The 24,361-nt window shown below is 41.0% G+C and overlaps 1 protein-coding gene across 2 annotated transcripts in view; it reads right to left on the bottom strand.

The window, feature by feature from the left end:
• rttn (rotatin) overlaps positions 1-24,361 on the bottom strand; it is a 31,744-nt gene that overhangs the window by 384 nt on the left and 6,999 nt on the right. For both annotated transcript variants that reach the window (XM_071485346.1, XM_071485345.1), the window contains exons 11-47: positions 24,042-24,209; positions 23,746-23,958; positions 23,492-23,604; positions 23,254-23,380; positions 22,801-22,926; positions 22,376-22,492; positions 21,638-21,777; positions 20,871-21,042; positions 20,676-20,775; positions 20,091-20,176; positions 19,337-19,454; positions 18,582-18,678; positions 18,421-18,486; positions 18,111-18,302; positions 16,926-17,168; positions 15,927-16,083; positions 14,661-14,827; positions 13,752-13,971; positions 12,647-12,775; positions 12,378-12,488; positions 11,706-11,864; positions 11,256-11,333; positions 10,319-10,514; positions 10,074-10,171; positions 9,888-9,975; positions 9,329-9,530; positions 8,836-8,926; positions 8,358-8,508; positions 7,990-8,127; positions 6,987-7,189; positions 6,725-6,830; positions 6,383-6,480; positions 6,080-6,157; positions 5,439-5,565; positions 2,346-2,539; positions 1,669-1,939; positions 284-387 (exon numbers count right to left, since the gene is read on the bottom strand). In XM_071485346.1, coding sequence (XP_071341447.1) covers positions 284-387; positions 1,669-1,939; positions 2,346-2,539; positions 5,439-5,565; positions 6,080-6,157; positions 6,383-6,480; positions 6,725-6,830; positions 6,987-7,189; positions 7,990-8,127; positions 8,358-8,508; positions 8,836-8,926; positions 9,329-9,530; positions 9,888-9,975; positions 10,074-10,171; positions 10,319-10,514; positions 11,256-11,333; positions 11,706-11,864; positions 12,378-12,488; positions 12,647-12,775; positions 13,752-13,971; positions 14,661-14,827; positions 15,927-16,083; positions 16,926-17,168; positions 18,111-18,302; positions 18,421-18,486; positions 18,582-18,678; positions 19,337-19,454; positions 20,091-20,176; positions 20,676-20,775; positions 20,871-21,042; positions 21,638-21,777; positions 22,376-22,492; positions 22,801-22,926; positions 23,254-23,380; positions 23,492-23,604; positions 23,746-23,958; positions 24,042-24,209 — 5,244 coding nt within the window. The remainder of the gene's footprint in view (positions 1-283; positions 388-1,668; positions 1,940-2,345; positions 2,540-5,438; positions 5,566-6,079; positions 6,158-6,382; positions 6,481-6,724; positions 6,831-6,986; positions 7,190-7,989; positions 8,128-8,357; positions 8,509-8,835; positions 8,927-9,328; positions 9,531-9,887; positions 9,976-10,073; positions 10,172-10,318; positions 10,515-11,255; positions 11,334-11,705; positions 11,865-12,377; positions 12,489-12,646; positions 12,776-13,751; positions 13,972-14,660; positions 14,828-15,926; positions 16,084-16,925; positions 17,169-18,110; positions 18,303-18,420; positions 18,487-18,581; positions 18,679-19,336; positions 19,455-20,090; positions 20,177-20,675; positions 20,776-20,870; positions 21,043-21,637; positions 21,778-22,375; positions 22,493-22,800; positions 22,927-23,253; positions 23,381-23,491; positions 23,605-23,745; positions 23,959-24,041; positions 24,210-24,361) is intronic.

The following is a 24,361-nucleotide window of genomic DNA, read 5'->3' on the forward strand; positions in this document are numbered from 1 at the left end:
AAATTAGGAAGAGTTATGTTGATGTGCATAAAACCAGGATAGTACATTTTTTCAGTTTTATAATCAGGACATAATCAGGTCCTCCATCTGTACGTGAGAGTACAATTTCAGGCAGATTTATTTATGTCTAACAGGCATAGAACCAGATAGCATGAAGACACCCCAGGATTTAATTTGACATATATCACCAGTAAACTCCAATCCTAGCCAATAAACGCACAGTCACTAAAATAAACTTGAAGTGCTTGGGCGCATGCGTGTGTGTGTGTTTGTGTGTATGTACCCTCTGATTGTTATGGAGCAATGCCCAAAGTGCAGAAGCTCCCATACAGCGAGTCTCCAACTCTTTACTTTCCAGACAGCACAACAATGCCTTCATGGCTTTGTCTGAAGGAGAGATATGCAAATGATCAGAGGCATTCATCAAATGTGAGATAGCCATCAATTTGGAGAAAAAAACAGTACTATATTCCTAAATTTAGAAAGAAGAGAGCAGCATCCTTAACAAAAAAACGTGACCTGGATAAAACATACTGAACACAAGAAAATAAAATAAAAATAGCACACTGTTGTTATCTGGGTCACATTCTCAAACTTCACAGCCACATTAGTGTCACATTCTTTTTACTTGATGTGGAAATTTAATTCTGGCCTCCTCAAACATTTTTTATGTGATTGATTCAACATACACAGGAAATGTGATCTTTTCACAGGAAACACAAATACTGTGACAACAGATTACACCCACCTGGGCCCACAACTCCCACCTGCAGCTTGCATTGCATGGGGGGGACACAATCTGGTTTGTTTGGTTTTTTTTTTGTCTTCTCTGCAACTTCCTCTCCTTTCTTCATTCTATGTGTTTCAGAATCATTCATCTTTGTGCCCTGTACACCTGCTGCATCCTTTCTACTTCCCTTAATTCAAATGTGACTTGCTCTAAAAAACAGTCTATACTAAACTTTCTACACTGTACTGAATATTTTTAATGGCTAGTTACTGATCTCCGCTCCTGTTCCGAATCCAATTTAGAGACAGGTCCCGCACAAGAGACAAAAACTGACACTTTCCATCACTTTTAAAGCTGTGGTGAGCGATTTTTTTAAACGTTGGAAGCAACAAACTGTAAGGTTTGTTTTGATATGAATACTGTGTATTCAGTATATATTTTTGGGTAATATGTAATGGTAAAAGTGGCTAAAAGGAGTTTAAAGGTTTAACCATTAATTTAATGTGAAAGCAATAGTTTGACAGTTTGGTAAATATGCTTGTTTGCTTTCTTGCAGAGACCTGTGCTTTAAACAGGCAGCTGAAGCCAGGACATGGTTAGCTTAGCATAAGTTCTGAAAGCAAGGGAAAAAAGGTAGCGTACTTACAACACACGAGGGCGGTAACAATCTTTTCATTTAACTCACAAGAACAAGAAAGCAAATCCATTTCCCAAAACTATTAGTTTAATATGAAAGGCTATGATTTTATATTTCTGCCTTCAATCTGAGTAACCACAGAACACCTCATATATGAAATGCTGTTTTTATCTTGAATAAACACTGATATACTGTATATCAAAAGCAGATTATTTCCGTACTTTCCTTTTGTACTTTGCTGCTTAAACTTTCATATTTCTGTGTGAGATCAATAAATTCAACCACTGCTTTCCTTTCATACCATTGGCGATGATGTGCGGCTTGTTGGCAGGGCAGAAGCAGAGGTTGCGAAGGGTGAGCAGCGCATGGCGCCGGTGAGGTGCCAGATCTGCCAGAAGTTCCAGGGCTCCGGTCACCCTAAGGATACTCTGCTGGGTGTCTTCTGCGAATGAGAGACTGACCAGCAGCCTCAGCCACAGGCCCAATAGGCTCCCACCTCCACCTTGAGACGTGGCCTTAACACCACCTGCCTTGGGCATTGGCACTGACGGGAAGGCTTGCAGGAAATTATTCTGAAAAAATTTGATCAGATGATTAAGAACTGCTCCCCGGTTTAGAAAACATTTCCCCAGCCGGCAAAGTGTAATTGTGAGGGTGAGATTTTAGACAGGCTAAGTGTGAGTGAGCTCATGTTATTTATACCATGTATATCAGTCTATATCCGATGTACATGTTGACTTGTGAATTTGTTTTTCACAGCCAGTTAAAAATAAACTTAATAATTCTGTTGTGACTCATCTGACTGGGTTTATATTTGATGCTGATGCATCTGAATCTTTCATATCTCTCTCAGAGAGAACAATTATTATCAGTAGTTTTCCCGTTTTTATCTTTTTCTTTGACTTAGCAACTAGATTTTTTTCTTCTCCACTACATTTATGCCCATTTTGTCATGTCCACAAAATTGTGTACTTGAACCTTTTGCAGGAGGCCTCTGCAGTCACGGGATATGGCGAGGTTAGCCAAGAGAGAGAAGGCTAGCTTCTGGATAGGGCTGTTGTCTGGGGCGACCCCTGAAGCCAGCTTCATGACAGCGTGCATCAGAGAGCTACTGGAGGTGCCTTTTGCTCCTGGTGTAACTCCAGGGCCGCTGCCACAAACAGAACTGCATGCTGGGAGAGAGGAATTACATTAATATAACATTTTTGATAAAACATTTTAAAAAATGCTGTGGATGTTATCTAACCATCTAGATCCACACTCCGATGGAGAAACATGCCAGTTCGCCAATGTCCCAAAGGCAGCCAATCAGGAATAATGCTGATTGATATAAGTGCTATTCAAATCAAATCAATTCAAATCAAGCTTTATTTATGTAGCACCTTTCATGCAGAGAGTGCAATACAAGGTGTTTCACAATAAAAAAACAGTAAAATCAATCGAAATGGGACAAAATAGATGGAATAGATAAGCAAATAGATAAGTAAATAGACAGAATAAATTTACAAGAAAATAGGTTTAAGAGAATGCTAAGCTTAGATTTCTTTTAAAAGAAAGTAGAGTTTGTGCCATGCTCAGGTCCTGTTGCAGGCTGTTCCACAGGCGAGGGGCATCACTGCAGAATGCTGCCTCTCTACATTTCTTTGTCCTTACTCTAGGAACAGCTGAAAGAACAGTCTCGGAGGACCTGCGTTGTGCAGCAGGTGTATATCTTAAAGGTACATCTGACATGTATTCAGGCGCTTGTCCATTGAATGATTTGAAGACTAATAAAAGGATTTTAAAATCTATTCTAAAAACTGACAGGACAGGCGAAATGTATGCTCTCCTTCTGTACTTGGCCAGCAGACGTGCTGCTGCATTCTGAATGGTCTGCAACTTATTCACATCTTTTTGCACAGACCAGAGAAGAGAGCATTACAGTAGTCTACCCTGCTGGTGATTAATGAATACACTAGTCTCTTAGCATCGGCATGGTTGAGAAAAGGCTGTACTTCAGAAATATTTCTAAGATGATAATAAAACAGTACACATCCTTATAGTCATTCTGGTATGTACTCTACTACTCTTTTAGCTAAGCTAGTCAATTTTAGCATCAAGAAAAGTCAAATACAAATATAGTGAGACTTTTTGTTGATGGAACTGGTTGCTTCTTTCTGTGTATTTTAACGCTGGCTAGGTGGGCAGCCAGCACCAGCGGCCACAAAAATAAAGACTGACCCGAATGGTTGTCTGCCCACTATACCAAAAGATCTCTGCACGCCTGCATGCACAGCTTGTTTTGATGTAAAAGCTGTCTAGCCAAATGACAAAAATGATGAAGAGGAGTGGAACTCCCTTCATAGTCATCTCAAAACAGTGATAGTTTAAAGGCAACAGTTGAATCAGACAGTTTTAAAGCACATCAGAAAGTTTTTTCATCTTTTAACTGGCTTTTAATCTTCATTCACCATGAAAGCACTCTGACTGATGATGACAGCTGTCTGACTCTGGGAGGGAGGGGTGTTATTTAGCCCTAGGCTATGGCTACAATTTATTCTATTACAAGGCCATTCACAAATGTAAACACAAATAGACAACACACAAATAAGTGATGAAAAATAAAATAACTCTCTTTTGACACCATATTTACACAGTGTTACTGACATCCCTAATTGCTGCAGCAAAAAAAATGAAATTTTCAATTGACACTGATTGATGCTGCTTATTGGAGAACATGACAGCTAGTTGGTAATGCTAATCCCTAAAATGGTAACACACAGCAGCAGGCATATGCTGATGTTAGCCTGAGGTTATCTCAATACTTGTCAAGAAAGCTGGTGTATCGTGAAATTGACAAGGGAGGTTTGCTTTATAATGGATCTACTACACTGATGTGAGTCTTAGGTGTTCCAACTGCAGCCTCAAATCTGACTCATTTTCGAAAACATGCAACATATGGAACTCATCAATCCATAGAAGTGTAGAGAAAAAAAAAGATGTTTTCATTCTTTTTTTAAACGTTCTGTTTTTGTGGGAGCCAGTTTTGAGGCTGCTACAAAAATCTCTATGAAAATAAGTGATGGAGATGAAAACAACAATCTGACTGGAACTAGCAGTGCAAACAAAGCCTTGGAAGAAGGAGGTAGACTGGAGATGAAACATTCACTAGAAATGTAGCAGTCTCAGGAGATGAAATGATAGCCTAAGGGTGGATGGTGTAATACTAAGCCTGGCTGCATGCAGCCTGAACACAACCTGCTGTTCAGTTAACCTTTAGGGAAATACTGTGCCCGACTTCACTGATTTCTGGTGCTTCACAGCTTGAGCTTATGGGGGGTCTAAAGCGAGTGAGTTTAGATCAGAGCACACGCACCTACTCTGGAGCCGGTGCCAGTCAAACACAGGCACACACACACACACACACACACACACACACACACACACACACACACACACACACACACACACACACACACACACAGGAACGTTCATAAGTGCTGCATATGAAACTTCCTTTCCTTCACTGATGAAACTGATTTCCATTGCACAACTACATCGGTCGCACACGCATACATGTGCACACAAAGAAATCAAAGGGACCACGAGCCGTTTATCAAAGTAAAATCTCCCTTCTGTTTCCTCCCCATGAATATCGCCTTTCCCCAATCAAAAAGCTTTTTCCACAAGTCTTTCGCTGTTCTGATTTCCAAATGCACAGCTCTTACATTTGCATGATGGAATACTAGTATCTCAGGCAACACAGAGATGCTCTGTCATTCCTCACATCATCTCTCACTGTTCTGAAACCCGTTGCCATACATACAGTGAGACAGCCATGCAGCTTGATCCCAAGATCCTGACACTGTGCCCATTGTGACTGGCAGGCGAGCAGGCGCTGGTCTTATACAGTGAGACACAATGTTGTTCAGTAGGCACTGGAGAGGACAATGAGGCTCTTAGTGCGAAGTGTGTGTGACTCAGTCAGATTGCTAACCGCAGACAGAGGCGACGGGCAGGCATGGGCCAGGCACTGTGCCTGCACAAACACATAGACATACAGACAGACCAAACAGACACACACATACAGACCTGTGGTGCAGTTGGCTGTATAGACGCAAAGAAGCTCCAGCACTGCCTCCATGGTGGGGTCATCCAATAGGAACCAAGGCCAAAGAGCATAGAGTGCCAGTGTTAGGCGAGCATCTGCGGCCACCACCTACACACATACAAATGGATAAATACACATTTACCCACACACACACACACACACACACAATAATACATGTAGAAAAAGGCCCACATACAGGCATGTATATCATGGCAGATGCACAACTGGTTACAGTAATTACATATTAGGGAAACCCTGATTTACACAACAGCAGAAATGCAGATGGCAGTAATCAACATAAATGTCTCAATATGTTTGTAAGTGTGCAAGAAAAACATGTGGGGAGTAGAATAATGGGTGGGTGAGCACTGCAGTGGAGCCTCCCTGGCTATTTAGTCTGAAGTAACCACCAGTGACTCAAAAGCCACTTAGAAAATGAAAACCAGCTAATATGCTTTGTAAGTAATGCCATTACAGGGTCTAAAAAGCTAAACTTGCTGAGATGTTAGCAGGGCCATGCACATTTAGGCAGATCTCATTTACAGGCGCAGCACTGGTTCTCTGAGGTTCCATTAAAAAACAATTAGCAGTGGGGAATTAAAAGGCAGACACAGAGGCTCACTTTGCATTCATCGTTGCAGTAAAGAGCACTCCGCAGGATCTCCACAGTCAGCTTGACTTCCTTTAAATAGCCTTCTTCCTGATAATATAGGAAAACACAACACAAAAAGTCAATATGTTTAATTGTCCCAAGTTAAAAACACCCTTTACTGCACATTTAGTCCTCGAGAAGAGTAAGTCGATGTTCATAATATTTATCCAAATACTCATTCATGTGAATTTAGATTGTTATTTTACCCGATGGAAAAAACACTGGCAGCACTGAAAACCTGAGACTGGAAATTTCCAGCCAGTCTCTGCTCACCTTTTTGCGGTGTGAAGCTTTGCCGGGTCGGACTGACTCCAGGTGGAGCTGGGAGTGAGTCTGCTTCATTTGCTCCACGCAGCTGTCAATTAATCCAGCTGGAACACAGAAAGTCAGAGGTTCAGAATAGTATGAAATGATACAGATTTAATTTGGGTAACTTCAATCTTTCAAATCAATCTTCAAATCATCAAATTAATCAAGACCAAAAAAAGCTGGTGGTGGTAAACAAAGCAATTGGGGAACCACAAAAGACAACAGACTGGTGACTCATTTCTAATTTAAAGTAATAAAAGAAAAACAGGTGACAGACTAATGCTTGCCTGAAGTTTGGGAAATTACCTTTGGCTGCATGGTTTTGAGCCGTAGGACTGCACGCTAGCAGTGTCATCAGAGCTCTGGCTGTCAGCTTTTTTAAAGGGTCCTGAAGGGTCCTTTTTTCAAAACTCTGGCGTTAACAGTCAAAGAGGGACACAGTGACCATTATACATAATCATGAACTCCATAAATACCATCAAAGCTATTGTAACTTTGCCAGGAGCACATACATGTACATAAAAAGCTACAAGGTCTGGACAGATTACCACTTGCCACCTCTGCATACCTGCAGTAACAGTTCACACAGCTGGCTGGCTGAGGGACTGCTCACAATATCAGACAAAGCAGCTGCATACTTGGAGTTAGGGGTTGTGGCCTCTACACCCCGACTCTTTGCCTCCTCTCTGAAAATAGTACAGAGAAACTGCAGAGCCACTGTGTGAAGAAGAGGATCTGCAAACTTCTCAGTGACACACACTGATAATGTTCCTGCAGACACACACATGGAAAATAATAAAAAGGTGAGTTGGAAGAATAGCTTCCTTTTCAGGAATGACAAGGCAATACATACTGAATCACAGCAAGACAAATACATGGTTTAAATCCCATGACAGGTGGTTATTTGTCCATGACTGAGGCAGTATGCACTGGTGGAGAACACACTAATCATTTGAATGTGTATGCAGACACCCGGATATCATCAACATGTACACACAGACATATATACATGGACAAAGGTTCAGCATTCATCTTTTACTAGACTCATCACATTTCCCTGCTGCACCATTAATCACAGAGGAAGATGAGTGGGAGGAGTAGAGGTAGTATAAGGACAGGATGCAATTATCTTATCCTAGCATCTGTTCGGGGAAGTTCATACACACAGTAATGATGCAACAAATGTCTTATTATGATATAATTTCTTCTGTTTGAACCAGAATTAAGGCTGCACAAAAACTTAAAAATGCTAATCCAGATTATTTAGTGAGTTGCTGCAATCACCGTAATTACTCTAATCATGATTATCAGCCTTTATGAATTGAGGGAAAAATTATTTTCCAGCCCAATTTCATCATGTGTCAAGATCTTGACTCTTTAAGTGCACTGGGTAATTTAAATTGAATGAAACACCGAAATGTTAATTAAAATTATTGCAAATTACAACTGGTACAAATAATTTAATAAATTATAAATGATAAATTTGATCACTTTTACTAACTCACTTTAACGCATACAGACACACACACACACACACACACACACACAAACTGAACTGAGTATCTGTGAACCTGCAAATGTCCGCCAGCGTCTCCCCAGCGCAGCAGAGACAGATGGGTACACTGCTGAGCTGTCCCTCCTCACCAGAGTAGCCAGGAGCATAAATGCGTCTGCCCAGCATGCACAAACCGTGTCCCGGGTACCTGCATCTGAAGAGGGGAAAGAGTGAGTCACAAATTTTATGACACGAAACAGCCACAAAGTCACACACAGACCACACTGTAGGGCACACTGCAGGGAGAGGACCAGGGATAGGACTGTTGTGACATATAGGACAATATATATGTATCTATAACATATGGTAAACATTTTGAAATGCGTTTGGATTTTTATTACCAACTTTATTTCTGTAAATTTGAATTTAACCTAAGATTCTGACCTAATCCTTTGATGTCCAGCATGAGCACTGCTACCAGAGTAGTCAACAGCTGTTTCAGGAAGTCAAGTTCAGGAATCAGCTCCTGGCTCACTGTGACACATGACTGCAGCAGCTTAGAGATGCTGGACAGGAACTGAAGTAAGGTGACAAACTAGAAAAACATACACACAGGCAGAAATTGATACAGAATCTCCAAACATGCATGCAAATACATATGCACACCATCCCAGAGCAGGAAAGGTTGGAGAAAAGGTGAAAACGAATGTCGAGCAAAAAAAAGTAATTATTTTTTAAAAGCCAATTTTCCTAGCTGCAACATTAGTGAGAGCTTATTGAATATTCCACCCACACTAAAATCTAAAGATACCCTCAGACAGCTTAGCTGAAACCGAAACGTACCACCCAGTGTTTTTTAGTGGTAAGTCAGAGTAACAAAAACAAAAAGTTCTTCAGAACTATCTATCGAAATGTTCCTTACCTGGCTCTTGATGTCTTCTCTCTCGCCTGGTAGGATGTTGGGTGTTTTCAGCTCAGTCAAACATTTCTCAATGGGCCTGATATCCACCAGACTGAGGAGGAAAAGAAATATGATGGGAAAAGTGTGTGTTTGCAAGAGAGCAGTTAGAGGTGATTAAGGCCACAATTACATGAATTATCTGCTGAACAAAATAAGCACATGTTGATTTGGATTTTCTTTCATAATTATAAAAAAATGAAAATATAATATATATTATTATTCTTTTTAAATTGCCAGCCCTCAAAGTGTTGATTTTATGATTTTTTATTTACAGACAAACACTCCCGCAACCAGAAAAAGTTAGATATTTCTACTGAATACTAAAACAACAAATCGGTTACAAGAAATTATATAATGAGCAATAAACTGAATATAACTGTTGAAACTGTTTTACAACAATTTTTTTCAGTTTAATAATATTATGCTTATGTGCACTGAGCATGTGGCCTCTTACCTGGCCAGGGCTTGGAGAAGCCGGTTATGTCGGATGGCAGTGAGGGTGAAATCTGACAGGATGGCCAGCAGATTAGTCAGCAGGCCACAGTGGGCCGTCAGAAGGTCGGGAGTTACCATGACAACGGGCTCCATGGCCGAGGGCTCGCCCTGTCGGGAGTCTTGGGAGGTAACTGAGTCGCTGGTGTCTGTGTCACTCTGGCCTATGAGACACATCAATAGACAGCTAATAGAGAAGCCTTCCCAGTGGTACGCACACTGTGTGAATCACGTCTCTGTCTGTGACTGGAGATACTCTGACCACATAATCAAAAACATCAAACTCAGGTAAAATATCAGAGAACAGCGTTCTACTTTTTAAATTGTCTATGTAAGGTGGAAATATAAACACACTAACGTGGGGATGGCTTAAGTTTATAATCATCGCTGACCACAATGAGGCTCACTGCTTCTGAAGGAAAATATGAAGGTTTATATGGTATGAAGAACTAAACCATTCAGTGTTACTATGACTGTGAATGCACGTGTGCACACACACGTTCACACACTCTCTGTGGTACCTTGAGCCATCAGCCTGCTGGCAGGGGTATCCTCTGAGATGCTCAATGAGGAGAGAGCCTGAGGGGTGTGTGGTCCTGAACCTCTCATCTGTAATGGAAAACATTAAGACACTAAGGATCCAGTTGACTTCACTGAGCTGTGTATTTGTTGGTGTGTATGTCAAATGGTACAAAAGCATCGCTGACCACAGTGCTGGATGTAGAGAGGGAGCTGGAGGGTCTGCTAGAGTTGATAGTGGGTGCTGGTGGGTCGCATCTCCAGAACCACAGAGAATTCTCAGAGTCTAGACAAGAAAATACACAAAATGACATTAAGACTAAAAGAACGCTTTATTTCTGGGTAGAAATAAAACACACATTTTGAGACAAAGTTCAACAATACAACTATTGGTGCTGGAGGATGGAAATTTAACATAGATACAAAAGCTTACCCAGTGAATCACTGTCCTGAGGACTACCACTGCTAGCTCCAATACGAGGTTGTAGGTGGAAAGTGTACCTGCCTCTGTAACAAATGGAGGCTGAAAGAGCCACATGCTGGAAGTACTGACAGTGGTAGAGCAGAGCCTGCAGTGCTGGAAGACCCACCAAAGAGACACCAGACACCTCGTCATGGACACATGGGTGCTGGAAGAGGAGAGGGTGAATGTGAGAAAGATGCAGAGAGAAACGTGCACAGAAAATTCTTGTATCACTTCTGAAGACTTTTCACTAATAAGAACAGAGCAAAATGAACAAACATGAGAAATAGGAATTAACATGGAGGGGTTGAAGGCAGAATTCAGCTGGTCTTATCTTTGTCACTAGATCTTTATTTTCAACATGTAACTGAAATCTGCTTTGTTACGAGTAGTCATGGCAGTGATATAACTGGCATTTCACATCTATTGGATGACATTTTGCATCCTCCTTTTTTGTTGGGTTTCCCCCCCTAAAAGCCCCTGCATTGCAATCACCGAATCTAAGATTTTAGCTTTTTTCTTTTTCTATGTGGCCTGATTTGTTCTATGAATATCTCTCTCGATAAACATTTTGCTGGCACTTACGAGATCAGATTTTGTAAACAGCAAGCATTGCTTTTAAAAGATAAGATATTATCACCTCTGACAAACAGCTCCCTTCATCAGTAATGACATCCCAAATTAAGATGCTGTTGGTGTATAAACTTAATTATTTTGGATGTGAGTGGTGGAAATCTGCACCCCAGTAGAGCTTCAATTCTAGAAACACTCCTGGTTTGAACCCAGCAGGGATCAATGAGAGAGGAGTTAGGGGATGGGAGGGAGGGGATAGAAACAGAAAGAGAGGCAGAGAGAAAACAGTTCATGGTCTATAAAAGCTTTTTAACTGGCTGGCAGAGCTGCTGACCTGCCAGTGGGAGTCCTTGGCCTCCTCTGCGTTGGCAGGCATGGGCATCACCAGCAAGTTCTGCAGGATAAATGCAGCCTGGGCACACAAAGCAAGAAAAAAAAAACAGAGATGCACAAACACTGGGTCAAGTAAGATTGCATCACCAACACTGCCATCTGCCTGTGTTTGGATGGTAATACATAAGAGGCCAATCACTTTTTCTGACCATTGATTAAGTCAAAGTGAAATATGCCTTGCTTTCACTATGTTTGATAGTTGTGTGAACCAGAGTTAAAACTGCAAAGTAATTTTGGGACAAAGCAACAACAGTAACAACAGTGGGTTTGCTTTTGTCAATCATTTCTGCAAATAATGAAAATAGACAGTCTAGTGTTCTGGATTGTGGCCCGAGATAAAAATGGGCCTTTCAGACAATTACAGAGCACAGTCGCAGCTCTAACATCCTACCTCCCTGCGGACCATGCTGCTCTCCTGCTGATCCAGGAGGATGTTGAGCAATGTGCCCCACAGCCCTCCGCTGATGTTCTGACAGCTAGCACACAGAGCCTGGCACCCGCTGGGCACAGAGGACAGAGCTCCACCCAAACCTAAACTGGCAAACCTCACCTGACATGAGAAGGGAGACACAGATTTGAGTGGATGTTTGAGGACAGAGAGAGAAACACGAAGAGAAGGATATAGGGCAATAACCTCAAAACAAGGTGGAAGCTGCTAATGTTATGAACTATCTATAGCAATAGTACATGTGAATTTGGCCACACTGGGTATTAATAATACTAGACACGCATTTAAATTGATGATGGCAAAGACAGAGTCTACCTTATCAAGGGAGCCTCTTAGACTGACTTGTGTGAGAAGTTATTTTTGGAGACAGAAAATTTGATATGCCTAGCTGTCATATGCTTCTTTATGTCTATGAGTTCTTGCATAATTCTTACGGGTTTCATTCTGTCCCAAAAGCCAAGCATCTAGAAATTGCATTTTATGAGAAGAATTTATGAAGTAAAGCTGTAAAGTCAGTAGAAAACCCCTGAATATTTAGGATACTACTGTCCATACTGTCCCATACCATGTACGTATGTTTAAGTGTAAGTATGATAGAGTAGAGATTGTCTGTACCTCTTGATCTCGGTCCACCCATAGCGGGATGAGCCAGGCCAAACCCAGATGAGAGGCACTAGCTTCCTCAACAGCTGTCTCATTTCCCAAAGACCACTGGGAAATAAAGTCCTGATGCAGAAAAAAAGGTTTTGGTTGAAATCCAACATGTTTTGATATCGTGTTGTACTGTGTTCATTGTCTGTCGAAAGAGTACATAAACGTATCTACAGCATATAGTATGGTCGTGGTCGCAGCATCCTCACAGCACTATAAGTATTGACACTTGCCTTGTCCTTGTTTTCAGCCAACATCTCATGGGAGAGGTGAAGCAAGCAGATGACAGCATTCTTTGTCACACCTTTCCCCATGAAAGACATGGAGTTGCCTCCCCACTCAACATAAAATGAGGAGATCACCTGCACAAAGGATGCAGATTATACTGGGAATACTGGAATAAAGAGGAGTGCAGTGTAATCATGTATTTCATTGTTTCCCATCCAGAATTTCTCATCCTGCAAAAACATAGCTGGCAGAACTGCACGTTATTTGGATTTGGTAAGTGGTTGTTATCACATGTTGCTCCCAGTTTCTGTCATTTGAACAACAAAGACAATGTCCATTAGCTGAACAAAGAGCATTTGTTTCTGAGTTACTGAGTACTGTATACTTGTCATGCAACTCACTACATCCGAAAAGCTTAATACAACAGAGACTAATTATTGCGCTTTGATGTGCCATCAGGATGTGGGACTGCACTGAAGAGCAGATGAAGAGAGAGGAGCCCAAGGCCTGGTGAGCTTTAGGGCCCTACAGTGCCAGGAGTACTGGGTGAGAGGTGGGTCAGAGGGCTGAGAAGGCTGAGGTTAAAAAGTTAGATATCTGATTGTTATGAAGCAGCTTCTGAGGATGTTGACTGAAAAGGAAATGAACCCTCAGTCTTCATCGAACGAAATGTGTAAACAGAATAGTCTATTCCACAGGGGGCTTCATTCCCAAGCAAAAATAAAAGTTTGGACACCTCTGTGGTGAGGACTGCTGTGCAAGCTGGTCTACACTGTGTTACACTATTGTTTTATGGACTGCTGAACAACTGAACAGATGGAATAGGCAAGGTTGATTAATCTCATCAGCATCCTCACAGTGTGGCATATCTAATCAATGAGATTTTTTCCTATTGTGATTCATGTCCCATAACCAGATTTTTCTTAATTTTAATTAATTCCTCAGAAAGTACCGTGCTTTTGGTTTTATCCATTTCTGTAGGCAGTCTCACCTCTGATGAGACAGACTTGCATATGCCCATGTAACACATGAACATATGCACAATAAAGTGCACACAGAGCTGAACACACATGACCCATACATACACATGCTAACGCACAAACCACACACCTCTAATAGCCCACTGAGATACTTGGAGCAGAGGGAGATGGGCTCCAGGTCAGGGCAGTGGGAGCTCCAGCCAGGCTGGGCAGTCAGGCTGACCATGCCCTGCAGTGTCCTCTCCAGGCTGGGAAGGCCATAGAAACGTGGGGCGTCAGACACCCGCAGGCTGCGAAGCAAACAGACTGCCAGCTGGCTCTTGAAGGGGCCTGCTAATGCCAGACATAGCCTGGACAGACAGGAAAGGACAGAGAGAGAGAGAAAAAAAAATACAAGCAAACCAGACAGACAGGAGGGTAGACGAGAGGCCGAAAAACAGAAAGACAAAAGAAGGGAAAATGTAGACAATTGGCATACAAATCACTTATCATAAACGTTTGGCTTTTTATGTGTGTTTGCATTCATTGCTGTGTTCTAAATGACTAAGCTAGTAGCATTTCCATCACAAATTAACTGAAGTAAACTCTTCTCCTGCAGTGGAAGAACTCGTCAATATCTGTTTTCCTCTGGATATTAATCAATTCTCTAACCCCACGGGAAAGCTGAATAGCATTACCAACATTCCAATAAACTAACAAAGTAATAATTCATCTATTTCTTATGAAGAAAAAATTGATGCACAAAATATTGTGGCACATTGCTACTAGTGGAAGTGTCTTTGAAGGTCAGTTGTGCCTCTGTGGCCCTGAGCGACAGTCAATGCAGAATTCATCACTTTATATTTGATAAGCGAATAAAAACTACATTCATACCCACTGTAGTATGATAATGTAAGAAGTGAATTTATCAAAGAACTTATGAACTTTCATTTATAACTTTGCAACTAATATTTAAATTGTAGCAGAAGACAAGAGGAAGGATGTTGTCAACTGCCCTCACTTTGACTTTGACACAAGTTTTTGAGTGAGATCCTCGTACCTGTCAGTGGTGTGTGTTAGGCGGAGCAGTAAGGTATTAAAGAAGCTGGTGAGTTCTCTCTGCAGTCTCTGGCTGACATGGTTCTTCAGTTCCTCTGGTTCCCCTGGGCTCTGAGCTGACATCTGGGTCTCCACGACAAGCAGCAAATTAAGGAGCGATGCTGTCTCCTGGATGATTGATGGATGAATGGACACCAACAGTTTTTTTTTAATTGGTTTGTTCTTTGATTTTATGCAATTATTTTGTATTTTAATGCGGCATTACTTCTTAGCTTGCTTTTTTAATTTAATTTTACATGCTTAGTTTGAACTTATGAATGTGTTCAGTTTTTGTTTTCCTTTTATACCCTCTTGTGCTCTGCATCACTACATACACAGAGGACACACATGTTCAGATAGGTTAATAACTTAACAAAAAGTTATCAGCTAATGCTTCAGTTCAAACAAACTGGCCCATGGAGGGAAGATGTAGAGGAGGTTGACAAGTGTATTCCTTCTCTCCCTTCAAAACTCAGATGCTGAATTTCTTTCTGAGCAGTGCACACTGAGCAGATAGTTAATGCAAGTGTAGGGAGCGACAGATGTTCCTGAAACAGCTCAGTAATTACAGGAAAGTTGGAGCAGAGCAGAGCTGCTCACCCCTACCAGGCATTCAATCTGAGTCTGCTTTAGCTGCCAGGGGAGGGCTTATTGTTTACACACACATTAATGAGAAAGCCAAGGTGAGACTGATTAAATCCTAAAAGCAGCTCTCCCCACTAAAACAGTGTGGTGATTCTTCTCCTCAGGCAAAAGTATGACTCCAACTTTGTTTTAAGAGCTCAGGAAATAATCTGTGCTGCAGGTCTGAGGTGGTACGCTGTGATGCTGCTTTTCTGTTGTTATGAGAGAGTAATATGTTTGGCTTGTCTGACGGTGTGTGATTTATTAAAGCTTTGATTACAGGTTTATAGCCCTCTGTGTTGGAGAGGAGAGTGTCTAACCAGATTACTAGCTAACAGAGACGCACACAAACACATATTGTACAGGCACATACATACACCAAAGGTAAGCTACAACAGTACATAGGTAAAATATAAAATAGTACATACTGATAAGATGGCCCCTGGCTACCAGGGAAGTCTAAAACCACAGGATTTAATGTAATGCCAGTTTTTTTTTAAAAACTCTCAAATATCCCTTTAAACCAAAACCTTATAAAGAAATACTGCACTGCTCTCATTCGTTTTATTTTCAGGCTTGTCCAGAGAGTTTGAATTGTCTGTACCTGGTTGAGAAGCAGCTCCAGTATCCAGCGCAGGTCCTGGTCCTCTGGGTCAGATGCAGACTCAGTGTGCATCTGTCTGAAGTAGGCATTCAAAAATGCAACAATGCCCACCAGCAACCTCTCATCCTCCACACAGGCTGGACGCACCTGGAGAAACCTGCAGGGGGGTAAGAAACAAAGACCATGTCAACAAGAAGGAGAGGAGGTTGTTGAAAGGAAGATACTCAATAATAACATCTTCTAATTCTAAAGTACACTGAAAAGGAAGCTATTTTCATTCTTTGTTTTTTACTTGTATTGTCATGACACATCATTGGACATTGGAAATCTTCAATGGACATACCAATGAAAAGTATATAATATATGCCATTAGATAGGATAAAACCATGAATGATAAACTGATGGAATGAGCTGAAATAATTAACATACTATCATGGTGTCTTGCTCTGTTTTTTTCTTCATTATTACATAGGAAATATATTTCAATCATTTCAGTTTTTAGGTTAAGCTTTAGAATTTGAGCAGTTTGAGGACAGTGAAGATAATTTTAAAACCAGTAATTGTAATAAAGAATAAATATATCTTTTATTGTTTGATGCTTTAAAAAAAAACAAAGAAAGGGAAACACCTATCGAAAATCAGAGCAATGGCAAGAAAAAAAACTAAAGAAATATACAGATCTTAATAATAACATATCATACTCCCTCAAGGAAGTATTTATCACATGCCATTGTAAACAGAAAAGGCATTTAACACCATTAATATATGTCTGTTTTCCAAAATGAGACAAATACAAAACCATACTGTGCTCACTGGGCCATGGAAACATTTGGTTCACAGCAAGTACTGTTTTGTTCTAGCAGCAGTCATAATAATGGCAGCCATAAAACCCTCCCATTATTTTCCTAATTCATAAACCTTAACAAGACATATTTACTGACTTGGTTATTAGCGTGTGAAACTCCTGCACATGAATCTTTAAATTTGTGTGCAATATACCTGGTCATTGCTGCCTGCCAACTGAGGGAGTGAAGGGTGTCTCTGCAGCTGTGGGTGGGGATATGAGGGAGGGCCAGCCTGTCAATCAGCAAGTAGAGGCTGAGCCTGGAGAGGGCAGAGGTCACAGAACTGTGTCCTGCAGCTGTGACGATGGCCTGGATGCAGTCCTGCAGCGCAGCGGGAAGGTGCACTGCCTTTAGCGAAAGAAGCTGTGCTTCTGACAGCCTCAAGTCAGGATGAAAACTGTGGGGACCGAAATGTAAATGGTTTAAAAAATATATTCAAAATCAGATTGACTTTGACTATTGATGTGCTGACAAGTATGTTGCATAAGCAGCAACCTCAGAAGCATACTAATGACTGCATTAACAAACATATTTGATCACCATTCTGGAGGGATGAGACATTTATGAGTCATCCTTAAAGAGAAGATTTCTGAGAATCACTCGCAACTGAAACAAGCAGAGGCAGCAATGATCATACCAGCTAAAATCAAGAAAACTGTCAAAACTGTGTCATGAAAATAAATAAATAAAAAATAACTTTCTAATAAGACGCAACAATATCAATATATGAGATACATCTCAGTTTTCAATGACTATCTTAAACATGTACTTTGCTCCTAGTGACACCACTGTACGAAATTCAGTTTCAGACAGATCGATCTATGGTGTGCTTTAAACGTCTTTGCTGTTATCAAGCTGGATAAAAGTGTGTTAGAGACATTCTCATCTGTTTGAATTAGGTCACATTAAAAGTAAATGAAGACAGATGAAACACACAATTTCGAGCCTCTGAAGCTAATTCTTTCTACAATTGTCTATAAGAGAGAACACTGTGTTAGTGTGATATGTAGCAGGCTCTTTCTTTAGTTAAAAAGATCCTCACATGGAATTGTTGATCTGGTCAGTTTCTCTAAAATCCAACATTTTCTGCCTCAAACAAACAAAATATTCCGCAATCATTGAAAAACAAAAGATCTTGGAAAAGCATTAAAATAATACACTGGAAATGAACAAATAATTTCAAAAAGTTACCACAGTATAATAGTATTAGTATTATTATTATTATTATCATTATTATAGGGACACTGGACTGCCTCAGTCTCCAATCTATTTTCTATCATAGTTTTTACACACAAAATTAGACTCTGGTAATAAGAGTAAGAAACATCAAGGCCCTTACTCAGGAGCCCTGGTAGAGGTGTCACACAGCTCCTCAAGGAGGTTGTCTATCCCAGAATGCCATGCAGTATTCCAGGCCACCTGCAGGGCTTGGCGGGCAGGGGCCAGGGTCAGGAGGCCAGAGGATGAAGGCAGGACGCAGCAGTACGGGCTGACAGCGTGATGACTCGCTGCCTGGAATGGGATGTTGTACCTGGGAGAAAAGTTAGAACAATGATGTGAATATTGATTCTAATGTGTTGTTAATGAGGGGGAGGGAGTCCTGACACAATTGATAAGGTTGCCCTTCACAACTTAATGTCTCACTTTACCTGCGTATTACGGTCAATGGTAGGGAGAACTGTGCGAGAGCCACGTCTGCGCTGGATTTGTCCGACCTAATGCGACAGGAAAGGATCTAGTAAAACAGACTGCTGCATGGACGTACACACTGTTATTAGCTCAAAGAGAGGAGAAAAAAAAAAAACCTCACCACAATTCAATGCTAGCAATCTCATCGAATAGCAGTAAACTCATCAGGACAGCAATCTCATTTCCACTGCTTTTGTTCTCCTTCAATATCAAGGATGCTAAAATGGAGAAACAACATAGATAATACACATAATAACCACTTTCTAAACTTTATCTCTCTACTTCACGAATACATTTAAGAATTTTACATTTTAAATTTCATTAGAGACAAACACTATTGGAAACCATCAATAGGACTGCTATCCCACTACTGGCTTTGCTTATATTATGGTATGATGACTCTGAAATGAAAAGTCTGAAGTCTTAATGCAACAGTGACAGCTTTAAAATGAGCTGTGCAAACATTACTTTTGTAATGTATAAAAATCTGACACATACAGTGCGATGCAAAAGTCACCACTTTCCCATTAACTTGAATGGGAAAATGGTCTCAAGACTTTTAGACCCCACTGTATTTTTGCATAAAATCTCAATAATGCTCCAAAAGCTATGCAGATAATCACAATCAAGCTCTTATAATTTAAATGTAATGTCATCTGATTTAAAATTAGGGACTGAGTAGCTACAGCACTGCAAATAAATGAGCTCCACAGCAACCAGTTGCATCATACTAATCTGCCACTTACTACAGTGTGACAACATGGTTAAAAGCTATGCATCAATGGATGCCTTGTCATCTTTTTTTGAGAATGTCCCCTGGAGCTACACAACACAACGTGTATAGCTGTTACTTAATGAGCTGTCTTGTGAATGTACCCCTGAGCAACGTGAGGAGCAGGAGGTTGCGTTGTGCCAGGCTGTGCCTCAGAGACGGATCAGCATACACCAGCTTCCTCAGGATACATATACAAGGCTCCAGCAGGCAATCCATGCTCTGGGGAGAACAGCAACATACGCACTTGGTGTTTAATTGCAGGGAAAACACAAACAAACACACACATTTTCGTTCTGTCTCCCCCTGCTCTGGCTCACACATACAAATGTGCAGGATCTCTTTACTGTCACTTCACATAAGCTAAACCCAAATTTGGGGACGGTGCAAGTTGCCGGCAATGAAGGGTTGGGACAAACACAACCTGCAGGCATCCCTCTTACACACTCTTGTTAGCTGAGACATGTCATTCTCTGTGGCCCTGTTCTTCCACCTCTATGTAGCCTTACATGCTGGACAATTACCCCTGTTAGCAGCTTCTGATTCAAGGCCTGGGAATGATCAGCAGACTGCAGTAACTACAGGGCAAAAATCCCTGCTGACCAGGGCCTGTCTGACACTATTAATACAGGCCATTTCATCCTTCTATCATGCACGCCTCAGTGGTTTCCCTCCACATCTTCTGGCAGCACATGTACTTACATGAGCCCATATAAGAGAGGAAATGGACACAAATGTGACTGCATTTGTGTGATCAAGGTTTTTTATTATTTGGCTTCAACATCAATTTACTCAGTACACATCAATTTATCAATTTTCCAAAGCAAGTTTTTTTTTTTTTTTTTTTTTTTTTTTTACCTTGTTGCCGTTAACACTCCCCATTATGAAAGAAATGACTTTGTCTGTTAATCCAAGATTCTTCAGCACTGGGTGCATTGTTGTGTCTGCAGGGACATAAGAGAACAATTCAACTAATAACAATAAAAAAATAATAATCTTCAATTAATTGCTTTTCCTGCTTGTCTAAAACATATGGTGGTGAGAAGGCACAGCCTGCCCTGCACTCTGCTGCTGTTATTTTCACATGAGGGAGACTTTATACTTACGTATCACATAAACTTAAAGTTGTTTTTAATCTTATCAAGTGCATAAAATGTAATCTAGAACACTGACATTTCAACCTTCTTTTTATGTGATTGACAATTCAATTCAGACACTATACTTTATCATGGAATATCAAACTCAATATCATTCTCAATCTAACTGTGACAGGGATGTGACTTGTTAGCAATTGCATTCTGCTCGTACACTTTGCAGTGATACTATCGCTACATATTTGCAGGTACTTGTGGGGTACAACTATCAAAAACAAAGACGGTGTTTTGTGGGACCAACCAGTCACTGGTTAAAATACATTTCATTTATCTTTTGCAGGTAACTCACCTTGCAGCACCACAGACAGCTGTTCAGCAGCTGATCTTCTCAGAGAGATGTCAACAGTGTCTGAGGACAGGATACAAAACAGTTTCTCCACAGACTCCACCTGGACACCATTAAACACATTAGTCAAGCACTTATTTCTGTCTGTATACAAGTATATGCAAGTGTATCCCTCTTATTCTGTATGTAGATGTATACCTTGAGGACAGACTTGTTGCTTGTATCCAGTGAGATGTCTAAAGGGTTTCTGAGACAGTAGAGATTGGGCAGTGTGGAGATCACCGTTTGATCCACATCTGGTCTGGCTGTTTGAGCTTCATCAACGCTGGTTAGGTGGGGAAGGATTTGTTGCACTGCTGCTATTCTCACACTGTGTGGAGTTGAGAATTTCATTTAAAATCACACTGATTTAAGTAACCAGCATAAAACTATAATTTTACATGATAAACCATTGTTTTATCTTCATCAGAGCGCAGATACACAGTTCCAAGTATTACCAGCCTTTCATGTTTTTTAATACAGAATCCAAATGACAATTAGTTGTCAAAAAAGTGGCTGGCAGGGCAGACAAATCTATTAGCTGTTGCCAACATTTTCGAGAGCTTGTCTCCTGGCCAGTGTCTGGTGTTAATTTCTATCTCCATCAATATTCATAGACTGGGACTGAATAGCTGTTTTACACAGGCCTCACAGAGCATTTAGATGACTTGATGAGCACATCACCTGACAGCAACAGACAGTGGTAATATGCCCATCACAAGTGTTGTAAAGCAAAATATTCAGACACTCGGGAGTTTGAGTCATAATCATCAAAAAAAAAAAAAAAAAAAAAAGACTTCACACAGAAGAAACATACCATCACAGACATATTATGAGCACACATTCAAGCAGGCACTTGACAGCTAAACAAACACAGTGACATAAATACAAACATAGACAAAAAAAGACGCAGAGGCCAGACTCACGCAGGCTGTTTAGTGAAAAGGAGTCGGAGTGCTGCTTTTAGCTTGACTGTCCTTGGAAACATGTTGTCTCTTGCCACATCCGACATGTCACTTATCAGCAGGACACACTTTCCCAGTGAGTCTTCAGTGCCTGCATAACCCTGCCACACACACACACACACACACACACACACACACACACACACACACACACACACACACACACACACACACACACACACACACACACACACAGAATTCTCAGACTGCCTTGGCAGACAATGGAGCTAACAATGGGGAATTCCGGCTAAGCAGCACACCAGTAAATAAAATATGCATCACTTTGATTACGGGTGGTTTCATTTCGTCTCTTGTTGACATGGCAGGCCCATCTCTGAATGGCCTCCTTGAATTAAATCACACTTGACAGCCTAGTCAAAATCTCATGTATATTCATGAAGAATTTCCAGGCTTTCTGTTGCCTGAAACTGAACAATTAATAAATGCTTGTTTTTTTCCACCCAAAAAGGAAACAATATAACACAGAATATGTAAATGAGAGAATAACAAAATTTTTCTCACTGGCAGCTCAATATGCAGACTTTGTGGCCCAAGAGCGCTAAAATTGCACTTTAGATCATAGCTGTTTTGATTGTACACCCCCCCTCCATAAATATAATGTAATAAGTTCCAAACATGATGCTGCTTTATGAGCTCTGTAGTACAAATACAAAGCAGTCTCCACAGAGAGCACAACACCTGTAATATGGGCATGACCGGGTAAAGTGCCTCATTGAATCTGTCCCAGGTTGATGCTGTCATCATCAATCGTCCCTTGAGCAGGAATAGCAGGATATCCTTGGCAGCAACATTCACCTATAGATCACAGGTAAACTGCTGATTTCACAAAGGCACTGCTGATAAAACATTTACCAGCACGTACTGTAAATGACATAAATTACACGACACTGGTGAGTCCTGATATTTTAGCACGACATTACTTTAAATCTTAATTTCAAAACCCAAACACAACACACAATAATACCAGCATTTAAACTCTCATCTGTACCTTTTTTTGACTGCATTTATTCCTTTAAACTCTGATACAAACTCTGGCCAGAATGACCTCACTCACAAAGAGCTAAACAGGTATGAATGTAAGTACAAGTGCCAAGAACTCCTACCTTTTCTGCAGAGTCCTGGAGTCCAAAAGTGCTTATTTCATAGAGCACCCTGTGGTGGAGAAGGAAGTTGACTCCACCACAGGTTCCTGGTTCCTGTCGTGACACATTCTGGATGCCAAGGCAATCCTGGAGGTGTATATAATCACACAAATACACATCATGAAGTGTCGCTATCTTCTCACTTGTGCATGCGTGCAAGAGCTCCAATTCACTTTAAATGTAGCCATGCACTCAAGACAGTGCTTGGTAAAATGAAAAGGAAGACTGATTTCAAATGTCAAGTAGTATTTCTATAGAGCACTGTCAAAGATGTACGATTCATCCATCTTCATCCTACTTATTTACATATAGGTGCCCCACCGAACTGACCCACATTATTGCTCTGGTACATTATTTATTGCTCTGTACACTTATTTAAACACCGACTGCCTATATAAGATGGCTTGTTCTGACCTTGACCAGGTTAAGAGTGCATGTGTATGCTTCTGTCTTGACAGGGAGTAAGGGATGAGACAGCAGCTTGAGGAGAAGTTTCTGACTCTCTGTCTGGAGGAGAGGACTGGGCTCATCAAACTTCCACCTGATGATGGACAAGAAAAAGGCTGACCGTAAAAATATTTAATATTTAAACACAGAACAATAAGTGACTGATTTTATATTGTGGGACAGTATGATTTTTACAGTATCTTACAGGTAGGAGCAGATGTGAACACATTCCTTGACAATGGGTAAGTGCTGGTGAAACGGGAGGCCGTCTATGGCTTGGTCTGCCAGCTCCAGTAGCTCCAACCAGTTCTTTTCTCCCTATTTGAAGAAATAAATCAAGAAATGCGTATATAATGCATATATGAATTACAGGCTAAACAGATTTTCCTTAAATCTGCGTCAAGAGTGTTTTTTCCTTAAAGAAGTGTAGGTTTTACATCTATAAAAGATAGTTCATACCTCAGCTTGTGCTTCCTTCAGAAAGCTGCAAGTGGACTCCATCCAGAGGGCAGCACGGGTCACCTGCCTGTAGAGGTCATGACTGTCAGAGTTCACCTGCTCCAAGTAGGAAACTGCTGTCTCTTGCATGCTGGGTAATAAGCTTCCCAATGATGTGTCCAAGCACAGATGGAAAATAGCTGTTGCTGTGCTCTCTGGGAGATTGTCACTAGCCTGTGAGAGAAAAAGAACCTTCATTTATGTTTATGAAGTCACCTAAAGTAATAGCAGATTTGTTCAAACAGGCACACACACACCTTCTCAGGTGGGAGGATGGTCTGTAAGAGTTTGATGGTGAATATGGCAGTGCCTGTGTAGGCCATTCTGTGGTGAACCTGAGAGCTGTGGGGAATGTCTGCTGGGCAGCTCTGATGGTAGCTCAGGATATCCCCCAATAGTTCCAAGAAGACTTTCAGCTTCTCCTTCTAAAAACACACACAGACAGAAATGTAGCCAAAGGAACACATGCCACTCAAACACAACAACACACGCACATGTGCTCACATTACGTGCATGTTCACATTCACAGACACACACTGACGCACAGCTACTGGCTGTGAGCCAAGAGAAAAATTGT

The sequence above is a fragment of the Trachinotus anak genome, unplaced genomic scaffold, assembly GCF_046630095.1.
Source record: "Trachinotus anak isolate AG129_WGS33_773 ecotype Australia unplaced genomic scaffold, CSIRO_AGI_Tana_v1 ptg000009l, whole genome shotgun sequence".
Lineage (NCBI taxonomy): Eukaryota > Metazoa > Chordata > Actinopteri > Carangiformes > Carangidae > Trachinotus > Trachinotus anak.